Source organism: Myotis nattereri (assembly GCF_964212035.1).
Source record: "Myotis nattereri genome assembly, chromosome: 3".
In the NCBI taxonomy this organism is placed as follows: Eukaryota; Metazoa; Chordata; class Mammalia; order Chiroptera; family Vespertilionidae; genus Myotis; species Myotis nattereri.
In genome coordinates, this window is record NC_138077.1 from 133,254,043 (window position 1) to 133,275,949 (window position 21,907).

A 21,907-nucleotide genomic window follows, 5' to 3' on the forward strand; every position below is an offset into this window, starting at 1 on the left:
AAATAAATAAATAAGCAGCAACTTCAATGCCCAATGACAGGTGTGATGTTCACAAGTACCCAGAGGGCCAGCTCCTTAAAAAAAATAGAACAAAGACAAGCTCTTCTTTTTCTTGATTCAACTTCATCTCTCAATTAAAAAAAAAAAAATTCTGGATATACCAATTAAATCACACCCAGCACACTGACAAACAAATTAAAATATCGGTACCAAGTGATGATGAGGTGAAAGGGAAGCTTTCATACTCTGTTGATGAGATGGTAATTGTTATGATCACTTTGAGACCTGTCTCTTTCTAGTTAAAGATGTGCGTATTCTATGACACAGCTAATCCCAATTGTAGTCATATTCCTTAGAGAAACTATTGCACAAAAATAGAAAAGAGAATGTATAAGGAGAAATAATTTGCATGTCATACATTTATACACCTGCGGTACCCACTTAAAATATCCCCAAAGCTGTACTCACAGCTACCCCATCCACACAGTAAAGAATATGCCCTCACTTTGGGGAAGTGCTCTCTTGTTTCTGGTCTTCTCTCCTCTTTCTCACTTTAGTTTGAAACCTTTTTGTTTCCTGACTTTCCAGGTCATGCTTGATGGATATCCATGAAGAATTCCCCTCATTTATAAGACTGCTACCACTTGAGATTTTGGCCCAGGTGACACTGACAGGTGATTAGTATAGATAGTAGTATCTCTGGATTTAAAGAGAAAGACTTTATTGATTCATTCATTCATCCCTTCAATAATTAGTGATCTAAACTATTCTGGGCAGTTTCTTTATGTTATCAAACTTATGCTTTATTTACAATTAACATCCAAAACTATATACTGTATTTGCAGGTAATAGATCCGTTCCTTCCTGGCTTACCAATGTCTGCCCTGTCTTATACAGTTCTGAGCTAAGGTCATTTTGGAGAACACAACAGCGCATTGCTCATCATTTTTAGCAAATAATGCAGTGTCTTGGGTAAAATAAAAATGCTTGCTCTATTAACTCAGCCACCCAATTTCTTTCTTGACCAGGCAAAATACCACCAAACACTACAAAGCATTATATACATTTCTGCTTGCTTTCATTGTTAGGTGTGAATATTATTCATAGAAAAATAGATGAGCTCTCTTTTTATGTCAATATTACATGTAGAAATACCTCCATTTTTTATAATTTACAAATTAACAAAGCCTGAGGAAAAATTTAAGCATTTCCTATTATTATTGTGTGTTTCCTGGATTATTCTTCTGCTTCAGACACAGTAACACAATGAAAAAGCCTGTCTCTGTCAGGAACTATATTAACATAGAAGCAATGCCAGCTATTGGTTGATTGTGTACAATTGTCAAAAAACGAAGCTTAGTTTTGCCAAGGCCTACCTTGGCAGGTTATTCTAAATGAATTTAATGATGGTTAATAGTTTCCAAACTGTGTACAAAATGTTCTGAACAATTCACGGTTGATTTAACACACACTATTTAAGAAAAATTAGCAGATCCTAATACAGGCATACACTAGTATGTCCTGTATGGGCTCATGAACATATTAGTAAGAAAGCTTTGTGAGCGATGCTTTTCATTCATATGCAGTGATGGTTCTGAGCATGTCTGAGAACTCTTAACTTGGAGCATGAGATTTAGGAGGCTGCCGAGCAATGTCTATACCTCCTCTTACAAGCAGAACAGGAGTATTTTCCTTTTGAGGTAAAGTTCAGGGTAGGATTTGGAAGAGTCAAAGGCTCCTTTGCCTGTGAAGTATTGACAGATTATTTTTGGAAGGGTTACTAGCCTGGGAAGACATGGTTGTTCACTTGAAATCAGGGATGTTAACCCGGGGGCTCCAGGCCTCCCTGACAGGGCATATTGTCAGTTTGGGAAAAGAAAGAGACAGGGAGCCTGGAAAAGGGGCTTCACACAGTTAATGTTTTTGCAAGATTTCATTTAAATAGTCTCTATTTCTTAGGTTTGGTAAAATACAAACATATGTGGATTTAATGTCCATCCTGCAAATGTTTCCTTTCATTTTTTAAATTGTAACTCACATATTTCCTAAGAATTGATTGTTTGTCAAGGTTTAATAAGTCTGTTTTTTCACCTGAGTTTTAAGAAAATAAAAAGGGATGTTTTTAAAAGTAAGTTACTTATAAGATTTGGGAATGAAAAAAAATATTAATTTCATATTTTTCTGTTACTATGTAAATTGGAAAGGCAGATTTATTCCAGTGGAAGGGAACAGACCTAGCATAGAACAGGTTTGCCCTTCAACTTCAGGAAGTCCTCCAGGAACTTCTTCCTGCCTTGGCTTGGAAAGATAGTTTCCTCTTCACTGGAGCCTCTTTTCTATGGACAAATTTCTGTGCAGCAGCACGACGTGGTGAGAGTGAACGTGTCTCTGAAGGGTGAGCAGTCGGCATGGGTGTCAGTCCGGGCTCTGCCGTGTCTGCCCCATACAGCTTTGTGCCACTTCTTCCATCTCTCCGGCTTCCTCCTGGTCAGGTGGGGGTCAGAACCCCTCAAACCTTAGAATTGTTATGAGGATTAAATGATAATTATTTTAGTTAAAAATATACATAAGATATACAATATTATATAACATTTCACTGTAATATATTTATTATGTGGTTGTACTTTATGAATAAGTATATACATTAAAATATTATATCTATTATATGTAAAAACCTCAGCAGTGTATCTGACACGCTGGAAGTTCACCAACTCACCAGGGCACCTGTCTCTCCCTGCTTCCCCTACAGTGGACGGTCTTTCCCTGCGAACTCGTCATTGTTACCCTGAGTGGGTTTTTAGAGTGTATCCTTATCTACATATATATGCGTATCTATCCTCTACTCTTAAATTCCAAATTAGCTCTCTTAGCTTTTTCATTTACCCTTCCATTCCTGTAAAGAACCTTCCTTTTACATGTGAGATGGCTACAAGCTGTTGTTATAATAATTTGTGTGGATATAATATATACCTGAGAGGAAAGCGTATGACATTTAATGTATGAAAATAAGTGTAATTCTTCTTCAGCTCGGTTTCTCTACTGTAGAAACCTGCTTTAGAAGCTCAGCAGATCACAGGATCCTGAAGTGTTGGAAAGAGGCGTGCAGCCTGGCTTGTTAGAAGAGATACTTGCCAAAACCGGTTTGGCTCAGTGGATAGAGCGTCGGCCTGCGGACTGAAAGGTCCCAGGTTCGATTCCGGTCAAGGGCATGTACCTGGGTTGCGGGCATATCCCCAGTAGGAGATGTGCAGGAGGCGGCTGATCGATGTTTCTCTCTCATCGATGTTTCTAACTCTCTATCTCTCTCCCTTCCTCTCTGTAAAAAATCAATAAAATATATTTTAAAAAAATTTCTTAAGAAGAGATACTCCTTTGATCATTCATATCACAAGTCTTAGAGCTAATATACTATGTTCCTCAGTGAATAAGGCCATCTTTTTTCCATGGAAGAAATAATTTGCATGTCATACATTCATACACCTGTGGTACCCACTTAAAATATCCCCAAAGCTGGCTACTCACAGCTACCCCCCTCCACACATGCACACACAGTTATGTTTCCTGTATAAATAAAGTTCTCACACTTGAAAAACTGGCCAATTTGTGCTTCTTGCCAATGTTACATTATCCTATTACCTTGTTCCTGCACCTGCTCTGTACAAACACAATTGTGATTCTGTCCTAATGGCCAATTATCGTTAGCAGATCAAGAGCTTTTGTTAAACGGCTCTCCACACTGTAGATACGATCCTAGCCCCGAAAGGATAGCATTAGTGAGTATCAATTGCAGTCTGTTTTTCAGATTGAAAGGGCAGGCATCAGCCAATATAGATGGCAGATAAGAACCAGCGCGTCCTATTTTTGTCCCTGTTCTCTACCAACAGCGGCTCTGCTCTGCATGACAGGCAGGTCTGTGCCCTGTGCCTGTGGTCTGGTAGCCTTTCATGGTGGTATTTCAAGATGCATATGCTTCTGTGCTAACATAGTTCTGTGTGTCCCCTGAAGGAAAGCTGCCGCACAGCTCTCTGTGTGTCAGGGGGACACTTGGCAAAGGAAAGGTGTGCTTTGCTGTAAAACATATTTTGGCTCAGATTTCTAGTTGATGAAATGCTAATTGTGTAAATTTATTTAATCTTATTGAGCTTCTGTTTCCTGAAGCATAAAATGGAAAGAACAGTTCCATTGTATGGAGTTGGTGTGATGACTACATATAACAAATACATACACATACGCATGCACTTTTGCCGTTGTTGTGTCAGTCTTGACAGACTAGGTTAATATTTAGTAAAATCAACTCCAAAATTTTAGGAGTTTAAAACAACACAAAGTTCCTTTCTATACTTCATGGCCCTTGTGAGTCAGCAGATGAGCTGGATTCAATCCAGACTCCAAAGAGAAGCAGCAGCCATCTTCACCTTCAGCTCCTCACTAAGCTCAGAGCTTCATCTAACCTCAAGGGGATCTAGATGTACAAACTGTAGTCCTACCATGGACTTGAAGATAGCAAATCGGAAATATGTGGAGTATTCATGTTTGCAATATTTGTCTTTCAAAAACAAAATCAGCCCTAGCTGGTTTGGCTCAGTGGATAGAGTGTCAGCCTGAGGACTAACAGGTCCCAGATTCAATTCCCGTCAAGGGCATGTTCCCGGTGGGGGCAAGTATGGGAGGCAACCAATCAATGTATCTCTCTCACATCAATGTTTCTCTCTCTGTCTCTCCGCCTCCCTTCTACTCTCTAAATCTCAATGGAAAAATATCCTCAGGTGAGGATTAACAACAATGACAAAAAAATCATATTGCAGTCAGTTCTCTGAATCTTAATGTTCTCATTAACAATACATTGTAGAAATTTTTCTTACCTGTAACTAATTATTTTTAGTGGCATCATGCTATAAATATACCATAATTTATGCAGTCATTTCTTTATTGGTGGACTTTGCTTTATTGCTATATAATCACACTTAACATCTTTTCTGATGCTTTTATTTCTATATAAGATAAATATCCTGAAGTGTCTAAATCTACCTAAATTGACCTGTTTTTTAAAAGGAAAATATATGGCTATGTTTATGAGGCTATAAATCTCCTTTTAAATGGAATTATATAGTTTGGAGCAAAATGTAAAGAAACTACTTCAGCCCTAGCTGATTTGGCTCAGTGGATACAGAGTTGGCCAGTGGACTGAAGGGTCCTGGGTTTGATTCCAGATCAGGGTACATGCTGGGATGGCGGGCTCCATCCCCAGTAGGGGGTGTGCAGAAGGCAGCTGATCAATGATTCTCTCTCATCATTGATGTTTCTCTCTCTCTCCCCCTCCCTTCATGGTTGAAATCAATAAAATTTTTTTTTTAAAAAAAAAAAAAAAGAAACTACTTCAGAACAGCACACTTTTCACTTAGAATCTCTAACAGTTCTCAACAAAAAAATCATATTGCAGTCAGTTCTCTGAATCTTAATGTTCTCATTAACAATACATTGTAGAAATTTTTCTTGCCTGAATTGCCTCAAGAATCCTCACTGGCCTCCCACAGCAAGCTCTGCTCATGTCTCCTTTGTCAGAATGTAAATGCAAAACACTAAATAGTAAAAAAAAAAAAGCCTGAAGCTGTATCCCCCCTCTTAATGACAGTCTACCTTCCATTCCATTCCATACTTCCATTCCAGCATCTGTAAAAACAAAAACAATAAAAAACAACAACACAGCATACACACATGTAGCAGCAGTGTGGCCCAATTCTGTGTTTGTGAACCATTTGAAAGTAACTTAAAACCTTATACTTTATAGATGAGCTTACAGTTCTGGCTTTAACATATACATTTAGATCAAATGTAGAGAAAAATAGATGTTATTCTTATACTAGAAATATAACGTGTTCACATTTAGGGTATACATTAGTGTTTTAGGGCTGCTATAATAAATAACCACAAATATAGTGGTTTAGAACAGACATGTATTCTCTCCCAGTCCTGGAAGAAAGAAGTCCAAATTTAAGGTGTCAGCAGGACCAAGATCCTTCCAGAGGCTCTTGGGGAGAGATGCCACCCCTTGCCTTCTTCCAGCTCCTGGTGAAGAGCATTCCTGCTTGTCTATGCCCCAGCCTACTTTAACTGCCCCACAGTCGTTCGGCTTATAGGAAGTCAAAATCAATGTTAAGAGTAGAAATTTGGAAACTCTCACATAGTGCTTTAACTCTTATGAAAAAGACAGAGTTGACATTCCTGTGACTGCATCGCTCCAGTCTCCGCCTCCATCATCATCCTCCCCTCTCCCTCCTGTCTGTCTTCTCCTCTCTGGCTCTGTGTCTCTCCTATGTGTGTCTTTCGTCAGGACACTTGTCATTGGACTTAGGGCCCACCCGGACAGTCACGGTGCTTGCCTCATCAGAATATCCTTCATCACAACTGCAAAGAACCTTTCCCCAAATAATGTCATATGCACATGTTCCAGGGATTTGACATGGAGGAAGTGGGGAACCATTCAACCCTCTACAGGGAGGATAGGAACCAGAAAAGAGACAGAAGCAGGAAGAAAATTTAACGGATAGCTTGAGTTTAAATATAAAAAAGTATATATATTGAGGAAGAGAAGATATTTTCTAAATATTTTCTTACATCAAATATGTGCAGTGATATTTATCTAAGTACACCCCTTTAAGTGGTTCCACTGCTTTGCCTTATATTGACAATAGTATTTTGTATTTCTGCTCTATCATAAGAGTTAAAGCACTGTGTGAGAGTTTCCAAATATCTACCCTTAACTTTGATTTTGACTTCCTATAAGCCTAACCACTGCAGAGTAGGGCAAGGCGTCGACAAGCAGAAAGCACAGCCAAATCTTAGTCCCACACACCCCTTCTCACATTCAGACTTGGGGGGTTTTAAGATCTGCAGTCGCCTTCCCATCATCATAATGGTAATAGCCCCTGGAAAGTCCAATTTTCAGTCACTGACTTGCTGGGTGTAACAGCCTTACCAGGCTAATGACCAGCCTTGACCATTCTCTATCCTGAGCTCCTTCTAGCCTAAGAGCTTATATCCTCCCCACTCAGCCACCACCGCCAGCACCACCCCCTCTGCTCCCACCTGCTTCAGATCAACTTCCCCAGTGAAGCCCTCCTCATCACTTCCACCTCTTCCATGTCATCACTGAGAACTCCCTTTACCCAGGGCTCCCATTCAGCTATTAAAGGAGCATTTCTCCATGGCTACCGGTTACAAATTTGCACCCGTGTTTTCAGCTGAGTGTGTTTGGTTATTCTTCTGTGTCCTTTCATTGAGTGGATCCTCTCTTTTATTATATTTTAGGTTCTATGAGATCAGGAGTCCTATTCATTATTTACATCAGAACCAAAGTGTGCATTCCACTGGAAGTCATGTAATACTATGATTGCTCTGGCTGCCAGGGGTTCTTCTCAGCCCTGATGTGCCTCTAAACCACCTGATGGTCTTGGTAAAATGTAGGTTCCAGAGTAGAGCTTGAAATGGTCCATTTCTCCCAGGATCCAGGATCTTGCTAAGACCTAGCAAGTTGGCGTAGCAAGGTCTTAGCACCCCAATTAGTTTCAAGGAGGGGTCCTACAAGTTAAGTGTATCCTAAAGAAAAGATGGGAATGAGATGGCTATGCAGCTAAGGGGCCTCTCTCCCATGCAGGTCATCTGGGTAAAAACCCCACGCAAGCTACATAGGCCCTATGTTGAGAACCCTGTTATAAGTGATAGAATGTTTTGGACTGTCCTTCTTTTCAATATTTCCCTACCTTTCTAAAAGTGGGAAAAAAAGAATCCTACAATTTTTTTTTTCTGATTCATAATGCCAGGATCATAATGAAATATGGTTTTGTCTTATGGGATGAGAAAAACACAGATTGTAAGACATCTCTTGGCATCGAGAGCTATAGGGATGTTATAGTAGTGGTAGCAGAAGATGTCTTCACTGAGGCAATGTTCAGGGTACAGAGCAGGGTCAAGAAGAAAAATGCCAGAGTTGTGTGCACATCTGCCCCACAGCCTGCTCAGGGTCAGAGGAAAGATGGTGCTGGAAGCCGCCAGACTCAGCCACCATCTTGCAGATTGCTGCCAGCATAGGGCACACTCCTCCCATCAGGCTCCCTCCCTGTCCACCGTCTGTTGTAGCAATGGGAGAGAACACTGCTCAGCTCCTGACACTGAAATCCATGCATCTTTAAGAGCGGCATGGTCAAAGAGAGCTTTCAGTGACAATGGAAATGTTCTGCCACTTTTAGAGCACACGTGACTATGGGCATTTGAGCCATGGCTAGTGCAACTGAAGAACTGAAATTTAACTTAATTGTAATTAAGTGCAAATAGCTACATGTAGCTAGTAAATATTATACTGGACACACAGTTACACAGGTTGTTTGTTTGTTTAATTATTTATTTTTAATCCTCGCCTGAGGATATGCTTATAAAGAGGAGGGGGAGAGAGAGAGAGAGAGAGAGAGAGAGAGAGAGAGAGAGAGAGAGACCTTAATGTGAGAGAAACATCCATCGGTTGCCTCCATTACACGCTCCACTGGGGATCAAACTAACAACTGGGTATGTGGCCTGACTGGGAATCTAGCCCACAACCTTTTGGGGTAGATCTTAGTGTTTTTACATACTTAGCATGAATAAGAAGCCCCCCACAATTGTGGGCCATCTCCTTTAACATTTGAGCCTCAGCTGCTGCTTGTGTCAGAGTTCTTTATGCTACAATGCCATTTGGCCATTTAAGTCAGAGACCTCCAGAGGCCTTAGGTCTGGTTTAGTATCTGGTGAGTGAATAAAAAATTACTGCAGGCTCAGGTGTTTTAATAAAACCCTACAGGGTTTATGCAGGCCCAGTATCCTGACCTGTGGGGCAGAGAGTAAGGCATGCAATTTAAAAAACTCATTTAAGAAAAGATGTAATGAAGAAGTAAGTTAAGAGGAAACACAGCTTGGGGAAGAGACCTGAGGATTAGAAAAAGAGAATAATGAGTGTTTGCCTATGACACAATGCAATAAATTCCCTCATAACAAATGGGTCCCTTGCTAATAAGGCTATTAATTAGCCAGGGACTGACTGACATGAATCTGACATGAGCAGATACAGCGAGATTTAGCTGTGGCTGGTTTGGCTGGTAATCCAGGCAAGAACGTTCCCCAAAGGCCCTGAGGGGCACCGGGAGAGACTTGGGCGTGATCTAATTAAAGAGAGCACAAGTCCAACACCTGACCCTCACTCCAGTCCCTGACATGTCCTCTAGAGCAGGCTATGGCGGCTGGACACCTGATGTTCCTAACTACAGTGTGGAAATGAAACTGCATGTGATGGTTTCGGCAGAACGTTTTGCAGTTGAGAAGTAGCATAAATGACAGAGTGGTAGAAGTGGAATGATCAAAAGCATATTGTACCACAGAATTTAATATCCTCAGTGGATTGTTGATCTTTTTACCTGTGATATGAGCAATAAAGTTAGAATTTGGAGGAAAGACTAGCAGTGGCCTGCCTTCTGTGGAAGTGTCAGTCACAGGGTATTATGAAATTGACTTTGGAGGAGTTTCTGGAAACAACTGGTAGTGATAGTACATCCTTTAACTGACAGTATTTCGGTAGGCTGGAGGGGGGTAGGGGTTGTGGATCTCAGGGAGTGGGAGTGGTGGGATGACAGAGACTCAGAGTCAGACACACTTGGCTGCAAACAACTGTTTCCCCATTTATGTTTGGCATCAAGATCACTGGGGAAATACCAGATATCAAGCTGTATTACAAAGCCACTGTTCTCAAAGCTGCCTGGTACTGGCACAAGAACAGACATATAGGCCAACGGAACTGTGCTGGGCTGCATATCTGGCGCTTTGGCCAGACGGGTCATGCTGTGCTGTCTGTTCCTAAAACACATAGATAGGAAGGTACTGACATCAGACCAGGCCTTGAGATATGGTCTCATGGCCCCTTCCCAGCACGCAGGCCTTCTTTCTCAGAAGGCCTGGAAGTCTCATTCCAAATTTGGGAGACAAAGGACTGGAAAAAGTATAAATACAGAGAGTTTCCTCCATATTGGGGGGCCCAGAATTTGAAAGGCACATTTTTCTCTGGGCCTCCACAAAATTTAATAATAAAATGTAACTCTTGCAGTCAGCGCTGCAGTTTAGCCTTTGCTTCGGCAGGGTGCTGTGACTGTGGTCAGCTGGCCAGCTTAATAAAAGCTCTTAAATTTAAATTCTGAGTCGGTGGTCTATCTCACTGAGTGAACCCATAACAGAACAGAACAGAGAACCCAGAAATCAACCTAAGGCATTATGCTCATTTAATATTTGACAAAGGAGGCAAGAGCATACAATGGAGTCAAGACAGTCTTTTCAATAAATGGTGTTGGGAAAATTGGACAGATACATGCAAAAAAAATGAAACTAGACCACTAACTTACTGCATACACAAAAATAAACTGGAAATAGATAAAGGACTTAAACATAAGACGGGAAACCAGAAAAATCTTAGAAGAATCCATAGGCAGTAAAATATCAGACATACGTTGTAGTAATATCTTTACTGATACAGCTCCTAGGACAATTGAAACTAAAGAGAAAAATAAACAAATGGGGCTACATTAAAATAAAAAGCTTCTGCACAGCAAACAAACCATCAACAAAACAATAAGAAAGCCCACTGCATAGAAGAACATATTTGCCAATGTTATATCTGATAAGGGTCTAATCCCCAAAATTTATAGGAAACTCATACATCTTAACAAAAGTAAGATAAACAATCCAATCAAAAAATGGACAAAGGACCTAAATAGACACTTTTCAAAAGTGGACATACAGAAGGCCAAGAGACATATGAAAACATGCTCAAAGTCACTAATCATCCAAGAGATGCAAATCAAAATGACAATGAGGTACCATCTCACACCTGTCAGAATGGCTATCATTAACAAATCAACAAACGAAAGTGCTGTTGAGGACATGGAGAAAAAGGAACCCTCATGCACTGCTGGTGGGAATGCAGACTGGTGCAGCCACTGTGGAAGACCGTATGGAGTTTCCTCAAAAAGTAAAAACGGAACTGCCATTTGACCCAGTAATCCCACTTCTAGGAATATATCCCAAAAAATCAGAAACACCAATCAGAAAGGATATATGCACCCCTATGTTCACAGCAGCACAATTTACAATAGCCAAGATTTGGAAACAGCCTGAGTGCCCATGAGCAGATGAGGGGATTAAAAAACTGTGGTACATCTACACAATGCAATACTAGGCTGCTGTAAAAAAGAAGGATGGATTTGCAACAGCATGGATGGATCTGGAGAACATTATGCTAAGTGAAATAAGTCAGTTGGAGAAAGATAAATATCACATGGTCTCACTCATTTGTGTAGAATATAATGAACAACATAAACTGATGAACAAAAATAGATCCAGAGACAAGTGAAGCATTGGACAGATTGTCGAACCTCAGAGGGAAGATGAAGCGGGGGGAGGCAGTGGGGGAAGGGGGAGGGAAGAGATCAACTAAAGGACTAGTATGCATGCATATAAGCATAACCAATGGACACAGACACTAGGGGGGGGTGAGGGCATGTGCTGGGTGGTGAGAGTGCCAGGGAGAGGTCAATGGTGGAAAAAGGAGACATGTAGTACTTTAAACAATAAAAAATTAAAGAGCTGCCGAAACCGGTTTGGCTCAGTGGATAGAGCATCGGCCTGCGGACTGAAAGGTCCCGGGTTCGATTCCGGTCAAGGGCATGTACGTTGGTTGCGGGCACGTCCCCAGTGGGAAGTGTGCAGGAGGCGGCTGGTCGATGTTTCTCTCTCATCGATGTTTCTGACTCTCTATCTCTCTCCTTTCCTCTCTGTAAAACCTCAATAAAATATATTTAAAAAAAAAATTAAAGAGGAAAAAACGATCACTGGAGAGCTTGTTAAAGCTACACATCCCTGGCCCCTAAACTGGCCTGCTAAACCAGAATCTGAGGGCTTGAAGCCCCCAAGTCCCTATTCTTAGAATAAGCACCCAAGGTGATTGTGATATGAGGCTTTTCTAAACTTAGTCTCTAAAGGGTGATGTGGGATTCACAATACCCGAGTCAGGATTATTGTTCAGACACAGTGTGATTTCTTTTTAAAGTGCAGAGCAAAGAAGCTCTGTAACTTCCGGCTGCTATTATTACGGAGCCATTGGTGGCACTGCCTTGCTCAGGCTGTGCACTGTTCTAAAACAGCTGGGGCATCTTCAGCCAGGCTAGTCGGGATCCCAGAGCTGCAAGTTGTTTCTGAGTTTTGATCAAGTCTCTTCTGGTCCTTTTTACTCAAAGTGTTAATGACACCGGTGTGAGGCCCCATTCAGGTTGGGGAATGTCTGTTGAGGGTGAAAGCATCAATTATATTGTAACAGGTTGCGGGCTCCAGGACTGGGGGATGGACCCACCAGAGAACGGTCATTTGTTCTGGCCCAAGAGAGGCGCTTGCACTCCAGGGCTCCCAGCGCAGCTGCCTTCTCTGTGTGGCACCTCCAGCTTTCCTTTGGCTCCGTGAGGCTGTAAGAAAAAGGGGAGGGGGAGGCTGGCGTCTGCCCGGGAGCTCCAGAGAGAGTGAAGGTAGCTGCTAAACCAGCGGGCTCCAATCGCTGGGGCTGAGGTTTACTGAGGGGTGGGGTTGCCAGGGGAGGCTGTGCGCGCGAGGCGCAGGTAGGACCAAGGAGTACCTTCCAGAAACCCTCCTCCAGCCCTGGGGCACGGATTGGCTCCGGCAGCGAGGTCAGCGAGGACAGGACCCTTTCCGCGCCTTCCCCTGACCCGACCCGCCGTGGTCGCTGTAGACACGCGGGTGCAGCGCGGGGCGGGGGCATGCTGGCCTGGCAGCGGGGTGCGAGTGGCAGCGCGCGGGGGCCGGAGCAGCGCCGGGCCCGGGGCGTCCGGGGGCCGGATGGCGGAGCCCACACGCCTTGCGGAGCCCGGGAGGTTTGCGCTCCGCTCGTCGCGCTGCAGGGAGGGCGCGGTGCCAGGCGCGAGCGCCCAGAGACCCAAAAAGAAAGCTTTTTATTTGCTGAGGATGAAGCCCCTGAAGGAGCCCGCCCCCAACAACAACGTGTCCTTTGTGATCCATTGTCAACTAGGCAAGGAGATCAAACACATTTGCAGCAACTGCAGTCGCGGGGAAGACACGCGGGACGGTGAGTGCCTGGGCCCGTCGGGGCGGCGGCGCGCGCGGGAGGCGGGGAGGTGGCTCCGCTGGTCCCCAGTTCGCGGCTGCCACCAGCTCTGCTGCCTGGAGAACTGCGGGGACTTCAGCCCGCTACCCAGGCGTGACACCCGCCCGCCGGGCACTTTGCAGAGTGATGACAGGAGCCAAACCCGGACTGCATCCCCCCCCCCCCCCAAAGGAGATGTTTGAAATAGGGGTTTGAAAAGGGGTAAATCTGGGATTTTCTCTTGGGAAGGTGGGGTTTTGGGTTATTTGTTAAGGGCAACATTATCAGCTTGGAGAAGACGACCGCACCTGCTGTCTTAGCTTTCTGGGCTTCTTAGCTGTTCTCACATCCTTGCGCCAGGGTAGGATATAGCCTTTGCTACCGAAGGGCGGTGTTAAGGGTGTCCGTTCACTTTGGAGAGGTGGTTTGGCCTTGGCTACAGCACCCAGCGTCCTGGGGACTTGTGGAGTTGTTGGATGGTGTCTATTTGGAGCAAAACATGGCCGTGATTTTTGGATTTGGCCCCTCTTGGAATGGTGCCTAATGTTCGAAATGTGGGAGTGGGGGAGGGGCGTGCAGCGGCTTCTTCAGAGCGAGCGTGAGCGGGCGTGTGCGAGCCAAAGAGCTCCCCCAAATACCGTCTGAAGCGGGGCAGTGGAAGGGTGCCCGGCTGCCAGCGACCCAGGCAGAAGGAGCCAAGAAAGAGGAACAGCTCCGCGCCCAGCGGGCAGAAGCCTCTGCAGCTGTGGGCGCGCCCATGTGGCAGTGCATTTCGCAGGAGCCTCCAGGCGGTTCCGAAGCAGCTCACGGAGCAGACTCGGACGAGCCACGTAAGGTCTCCGAAAAGTTTTAGGCAGCAGATTTTGCAGGGAAAGAATGAGCTACAGGCCAGCCTGAAGCTCAGTGCCTCGCTTGACACTCGCACCTGCTTGGGCAGACAGAATTTCCTATTACCCAGCGGGTCCTCTTACTCCCTTTGGAAGAACAAATAATACTTAGGATCCCTCGTGTTCATTGTTGGCCTCTGAAGTGCAGAGTAATGAAGCGACCGTGGCTTGGCTAATAATCTTTTCAAAATAGCATCCTGTTAGTGTAATTATACTTTTCTTTGATTAAACTGCCGGAGAGGCTGTGCAGCATGGCACTAGGCAGCCAAGAGGAACGCTGGGGCCCTGCTGGAGGAAGGCAGGCGTGCACAAAACACACTGATGCTGCTCCTCTTGGTTTAGGGGAGGGCATGTTGAGAAGCTCACACTTACTGTGTTTGGTCCTTTGGTTATGATATAAGTTAATGACACCTATGGAATATAAATGGGTGAACGAGATGACCCAAAGCCAGACTTTTACCATATACTGTAATGTAATACAGCATGAGATGCAGGCTGGAATATTTATTAAATGAATCCCTCTGCTTTCTGAATTGCTTCTCAAATGGGCTGCTTTCACAACCTTGGGATTTTATTTAAGTTAGAGTTTCTAAATGTGGCTATCACAAGGAAGGGTCTATGTCTACACTCAAGGATATGTGTTGGCAGGTGTAATTACGAACATGATCAGTGGTGAACATTGTGGTATACACTGCTGATGGAGACAGGCATGTTCTAGCCTCCAGCACACATTCCTGCTTGCGTCCTCTCTACAGTCTCAGACACTCCAGAACATACCTATGGATGTTCACACATAATCTGATATGACTCAACTATTTAATTTCAAAGGATTTTTAGGTGAGAGACCTCAGGCTGTAGTGACTAATGTTTTGCCTAATTCCACACTGGGAACCCTGCCTTCCTAATGGGTGGTATGCTCATTTAGTCCCTGAAATAGAATGAGGTCAGGAGTTTAACCCTTCTGCTTTTACTGCCAGAGCCCAAAGCAGCACTGTCCCCTGTAAAAGGAAAGGGAGTTCAAATAAATGTCATTTTCTGCAAGGACTGACCGTTCATGATTTTTTGTCATGAGTGGATGTTCTGTTAGATAAGTTCTCTAGAAGCTATTTTCTGTTCTTTTTTTTAGATATGTTTATCCCAAGCTCCTATTAGCAACAGTTTTTTATGCAACATCATAAAAACTCATTCATTATGTTTATGTAACAACAATAAGTAACAGTTCGTTGCTTTTCATTTTTATTTCATTTATTGCACAGATCAATCCTATGAGCGAGGCAATCTTTTAATTTCCATTTCACAGAGACGTAAACTGAGGCTCAGAGAGACTTCATTCATAAGTTATATGTGCAGTAAATGAGAAGGCGGGCTATAAACTCGCATTTGTCTGGCTTCAACACCATGCTCTCTTACAGTACACAACAAATTGTGGCCATTTCTCTTTAAGTTATAAGAATGTTTTAAAATCTTTTCTTTGGGTCTCAACTCCATCACCCCACTTCCTTCCCCCTTATTTTATTGTTCCTTCAAAAATCAACCAAACATACATTGTAGAAGCTCTTTTCAATCTGAGTCATCTGTTCTGCATGTCAGGAGAGCCCGCTATTTTAAAAGGAATGAGTGGTAAAGAGCATAGTAATGCAAACAGGTTTGGTGGGGCCCCATAGAAGAGCATGTTTCTTGTGGCGGGCATACCTACATCGTGTCCAGCACCATCGTTACGTTTGGCTCCTCATGTAGCACCAAAGAGGCCATTGAGTGGCAACCAGTGAAAATGCTGGTCCAGCAGCAAAGACCTCACTTGAAATTTTACATAGCTAAAATTTTACAGAGTTCCTTTCTTAATTTCTTTGTATATAAAAATGGCCATTATTTTGAACATACTTAAAACATAGTTTACTAACTTTCAGTTTAAAGACAATCTAGAATTTAAAGTATTTGGCTGATATGGAATAAACATTAAAAGAAAAAATATTGCTGGATGGTTGAGTGGATGTAAAAGGTGAAATTACATTTTTGCAATTGCTGTTTTACTTAGAAGTATTTTTTCAAAGTTCCTCATATCCACTAAATAATATTAAAGATGCTTTGCTGACCTTATTTTAAGTATTTTTTAAACTGTATGATGTAGTGTACAATTAACGGCCAAAGATAGTTTGCATTTACTTTAGCTTTACGGATTTGTTTTAATATTGAAGCCACTTTCAGATGAGAAAGCAAGCTTACATAGCACTTCAACGCTAAAGGCTACAGAGCAAGCACAGGTTAGAACAAAGATCCACACCCTTGTTGGCCTGTCTTTCAAAGTGAGGTGCTTTCTACCATGCTATCTAGTTGTTTTTTAAAATGACACCTACACTGAATGTAGAAAACCAGGTACTGTGATGTGTATGTGTTCTATACATGTGTAGGTTTGATAAGCCAGGTTTGTTAGATACAGAGTTAGAATGAATTGCCGAATTTCCTAGTACATTTAATTATTTTTATCTGCTTTACCTAAAAATAAAGAGGTAGCATTAGTAGGAGTAGAGGGAGAGAAATTTTTAACTAAGTATATTAGAAGTTATGTACATTATAAAGCCAAAAGTAGCTAAATCATCACTAAACATGCTGGAAGTCAATAGAGAATGTGATTTAATTTACAAATAGTTAAAAATCAAATTTAGGGAGAAATCTGTTCTAGAAAGCCAGGTATCCTATACTAGTATAACAAAAGGCTAATATGCCAATGAACCCAACGGTGGAACAACAAGTTGCATGACGCACACTGAACACCAGGGAGTAGACGCTCAAAGCAGGAGCTGCCCCATGGTGGTCAGTGAGCTCTCACAGGGGGAGCACCACTTAGCCAGAAACCAGGCTCACAGCTGGCGAGCACAACAGCAGTGGCGGGAGCCTCTCCCACCTCCACTGCAGCACTAAGGATGTTCGACTGACGGCTTAGGCCTGCTCCCTATGGGAGCCATCAGTTGGACATCCCCTGAGGGCTCCCAGACTGAAAGAGGGCGCAGGCCAGGCTGAGGGTCACCCGCCCCCCACCCCGAGTGCATGAATTTTGTGCACCGGTCCTCTAATTTCTGTATATAATTTCATACACATTTTCTATTCTCATTTGAAATCCTTTTGAGTTTATTAATAGTGAGAAATTGTCATAGGAATTATAACATCATTAATAATTACATTTTAAGATGTAATTTAAAATAAGTAAAACATTTTAAGAGTTTTACAACAGTTTTTAGAAATATTTTGAAGCCTGTCTTATAGCAGTATACTTAAAAAGTAGTAATTAATCATAAATAAATTCAGAAACAAGACATATTTATTGCAGCTACTACTCAGTGCTTTTTTAAAAAAATTTTTTTTAATATATTTTTATTGATTTCAAAGAAGAAGGGAGAGGGAGAGAGAGATAGAAACATCAGCGATGAGAGTAATTGATTGTCTGCCTCATGCATGCCCCTTACTGGGGACTGAGCCCGCTACCCAGGCATATGTCCTGTCTGGGAATGGAACAGGGACCTTCTGGCTCATAGGTCGATGCTCAGATGCTCAACCATTGAGCTACACAGGCTGGCCCTCAGTGCTGTTTTACATGTAATTTATCAATATTTCAGGGTTGTCTTCATCTCACTAAATATGATTTCTAGCTTTAAATATTTTTATACAAATGTATTAATTTATTGATCCACTAGCTGCATTTCAAAATTTTGTTTTAGGGATATAACTATTTAACAAGTTTCCTAATGTATTCCAATACGAATTTTTGGAATGACAATGTATCATAATACTTCTCTGTTACTCTGACTGTAGGGTTTATCAATAAGTCAGCCTTTTAGACGAAAATGCCTTATGAGTTTTTGTGGGTGAGACCCCTCATTTTGCAGATGAGACAACGGAGGTGCATAAAGATAGGTGAGCAATCCAAATTCCAACCACCATGGGTGTCAGAGCTGCTCACAGAACCTGTCCCCCATGGAGGCTCAGAGCTGGATCCTGGAACCTCGCTGCCTATTTTCAAATAATGGCTCATCCACTTGCTAACTGGGTGACTTTAGGATACCACAGCATTATTTACTGCATGGAGTTGTGAGGATTAAATGAGGTAATTGGTACAAAGCACTTAGCCTGGCAAAAGAAAGTGCTGGAGAAATATTAGCTGTGATTACTATCATTTGTATTGTTACCGCCAAGTCCAATTTTGTGTCAAGTGTTTTCCTCCTGCTATTATTCTGCACTGCTTGGCCTCTTCGGTAATTAAACTTCCTTGGATTGGGTCCAGGTGAAAGCACCTAATTCTACTCTGAATTTAACAGGTAAACATTTATTTCTAATAAGGCAAGTGAAGTAGAAGTGAGACTGGGGAAGAGCCTCTTCAACATTGCTCATGTCAAACTATTTTTTTGAAGTTTTAACAATCATGACCAGGATGTTCTAGGTAAAAGTACTCATATATATCTATATTTACAATGACTAAGCATTGTTTGTCAGTTGAGTAAAAATGAAAAAAAAAAATAGGCAAGGTAAGATCCTTGCAAGGAAGAGGAAAGATTAATAGCTGAAGGAGGTAGTTACTGGAGAATTTTGTCTGCATGGGTCTGAGGGATATGACTCAGAATCAGAGTGACAGGTATGGAGGACTTGGCCTGAGGCAAAGGACACAGGCAGGGAACTGCTTTCTTAAAATCAGGAAAGCCTGGACAAAGCTCTAACTTGGGCAGAGTATGGAACCCTGAAAAGAAAGACCCTTGCTCAGCTAGTAGGGAAGAAAAGTGAAGAAGGGATGTAAAGAAGGCATGTACGGGGCAGGGAGAGTCTAATGAAGTTGTGCTCTTACAGTTTTATTAAAGGATTGTGCACTCAAACAGCTAGCTGTTGATTCTCTTACATTAGTTTGTAAAATTAGCAGCTTATGTATGCAGAGCCCTCTCAGCTTCAGGGAAGATAGCAAAAGGTACAACAACCAGTTATTGCCTTTGAAGAGTTTAGATTTTAGTGAGAGTAGCAGGAAAGTGTACTGCTACATTATTGGAGGAAGCCATCATGGTATGAGTTAGACAGGAGGGCTTCACAGAGGAGGCGATATTTGGACTGCAACCTAATAGAGGAGTTTTCTCAGTTAACAAGGGAAAGGCATTTCAGTAAGGAAAAAACTGTACACAGACCATTTAAACTGTAAAAGAGAATGTGTTGTGGAGAAAGTAGGTAAGTTCAGCAGGTGGAATGTGGGGGGAAATGACATGAATTAGTCTGGAAACATACGTTGGGGCAATTTATCATTTTCCCCAGTAATATATTTGTGAAACATTTTTTATGTGCCATGTTAAACATTGGAAATATAAATATCACTAAGACAGTGTGGTCTTTGCTCTCAAAGACCTTATACTGTAGTACAGGGAGGTAGACAAGTAGACAAAATATATTTTGTCTACACAGAATTTTTAAGTGTTTGAGAAAGGAAAGTGTTCTTTTAGAGACAGAAAGTAGAGAGAGTGGTTGGTCCCACTTTGGGCAAGAGAGAGGTCAGAAAATTCCTGACACAATTTATGAAAGAATTCAGATTTCATCCAGTGAGCACCGACGGTGGCCCAGGGGTTTTTAAGCAGAGGTGGAGAGATCACATTACCTTAATAAAACCAACAACTATTATTATGGAAAAGTTTAACACATACACAACAGTAGACAGAATACGGTAATGAACCCCATGGACTCATCACCCACATTCTCCCCACTCCTGTATTAGGATGAAGTAAATTTGAGTGGGATTTTATGATGGCATTGTTGGCAGTGCTAAGCAGGGACAGACAAGAGAAAGGGCCCGGAAGCCATGAGCACTTATAGGCAGGGACCAGACAAGAGAAAGGGCCCGGAAGCCATGAGCACTTATAGGCAGGGACCAGACAAGAGAAAGGGCCCGGAAGCCATGAGCACTTATAGGCAGGGACCAGACAAGAGAAAGAGCCCAGAAGCCATGAGCACTTATAGCTCAAGAAAGCCTGTTTCAAGACCTTGAGCAGTAAGTGTCAAAACAACAACAACAAACACACCAGGATTCTTTTCTTCTGTTACAGACACATAAAGAGGCCCAGTAACACTTTCAAGCACCAGCAATTCAAAGCCAGTTTGCCTTCTTAATTTTGACCTCATATGTAATTTTACTAGTCATTTTCCCTTCCATTCTTGTATATTTCTGACACATTATAGACAACATCTGTAAATATTCACTTACTTTAGGAAAAGAAATGTTTAAAATATTTATAAAATCTGTAGCTTAAAATATATCTGTATGTCTAAAGGAGATTAAAGATTAATAGAAAAAATATATACATAAAATGCTATTGGGAAGGGGAGGGATCAATACTGGCATAGCCTCAAACATTCATTTCTGTAGTTTGCAAATTAATATGAACAATAAGAACATTTTAACTTCAGGAGGCATTTAGAGTTTAAAAGTGTCTGAAAGGAGGGGGCAATGTGAGCCAGTTAGGAATCACCTTCAAAGGCTTCAAGGTCAGTGCCAAGTAGGCAGTTGTAATGAAGGCAGTGAGATGAAGGGGAGCCAGATGAAGGCCAGAAAGCAAGGGGTAGGAGAAGGGATGCAATTCCCTTCAGCCCAAAGGTTGATAAGGGGGAATAGGAAAGACCAAAGAGGCCAAAGTTGCAAAGCTCTGGGTCAGAGAACCAGGAGCTAAACAAGAATCCAGGTGTTGGGCTGGGAAAGAAGAAATAAATAGTAGAGATTTTCTACCTGGGGAACATTCAGCCAGAACATTAGCAGTGAACCACATGAAAGGAATAATGTGCTGGTTGTTCTTACAGTTGTACTCTTTCTATGCCCAAGGCCAGAAGAAAGGTAGAGCATGGTCTTTCGTTTACTCACATAACAAGAATTGATGCCTATAGTGAATTCGATGTGCAAACAGAGAGATAAAGGATGAGTTCCTGCCCTTAGAGAAACTTGCAGTCTAGTGAGGACATTGCTATACAGTATTCTCCCCTTATCCATGGTCTCAATTACCCTGTCAACCACAGTCTGAAAATATTAAATGGAAAATTCCAGAAACAAACAATTAATAAGTTTTAAATTGTGTGCCATCCTGAGTACATGATGAATTCTTGTGTCCTCCTGCCCTATCCCACCCAAGAAGCAAATCATCCCTTTGTCTATTGTCTTTGTACTGTATAGGCTATCTGCCTGTTAGCTGTCTCCATCAGATAGGTTATCAGAGGGAGGGAAGGAAGGTGAGAGGACGGGAAAAAGAGAGAAACCACATTCACATAACTTTTATTACAGTATAATGTTATAATTATTCTATTTTATGTTAGTTATTATCCTTAATCTCTTGCTGTGCCTAATTTATAAATTAAACTTTATCATAGGTTATGTATGTATAGGAAAAAACAGTATATAGAGTTCAGTGCAATCTGCTGTTTCAGGCATCCACTGGGGGTCTTGGGCCATATTTCCTGTGTATAGAGGAGGTAGGTTCAGGATGCTGTGAACTCACAGGTCGGAACTCCATCTCCTTGAGAGAGAAGGCCAGGAGGTCATGTGGGAGGAGATGGCAATTGAGCTAAATTGTGATGGGAGAATAGGATTGTGCTGGCAAAGATGCCTGAGGTAGTCACTTGGGCAAGATGAAGAGCATGTGCAGAGAAAGGTTCAGAGGCCAGAGGAGGGCGGGTCTTTCTTGTCTCTCCTCTTCACTGCTGCGTTTTCAGTTCCTGGAACAGCGCATAGCTATTAGACATTTTAAAACGTGTTCAACATATGAATATACATGTTAACTTATTAATTATTAATCTATTTCATTAAGATGTATCCATTTATTAAAGTGACTACAGG

The 21,907-nt window shown here is 42.2% G+C and overlaps 1 protein-coding gene across 7 annotated transcripts in view; it reads left to right on the top strand.

Moving 5' to 3' along the window:
• Nucleotides 1–21,907, top strand: part of PHACTR1 (phosphatase and actin regulator 1) — a 507,187-nt gene that overhangs the window by 256,856 nt on the left and 228,424 nt on the right. The window contains exon 1 of one of the 7 annotated variants that reach the window (XM_081085615.1): nucleotides 12,811–13,162. The exons of the other annotated variants lie outside the window; for them this stretch is intronic. Coding sequence (XP_080941741.1) covers nucleotides 12,916–13,162 — 247 coding nt within the window. The 5' untranslated portion in view covers nucleotides 12,811–12,915. Of the gene's footprint in view, nucleotides 1–12,810; nucleotides 13,163–21,907 lie in introns of those variants that run through there. 7 annotated transcript variants of the gene reach the window in all.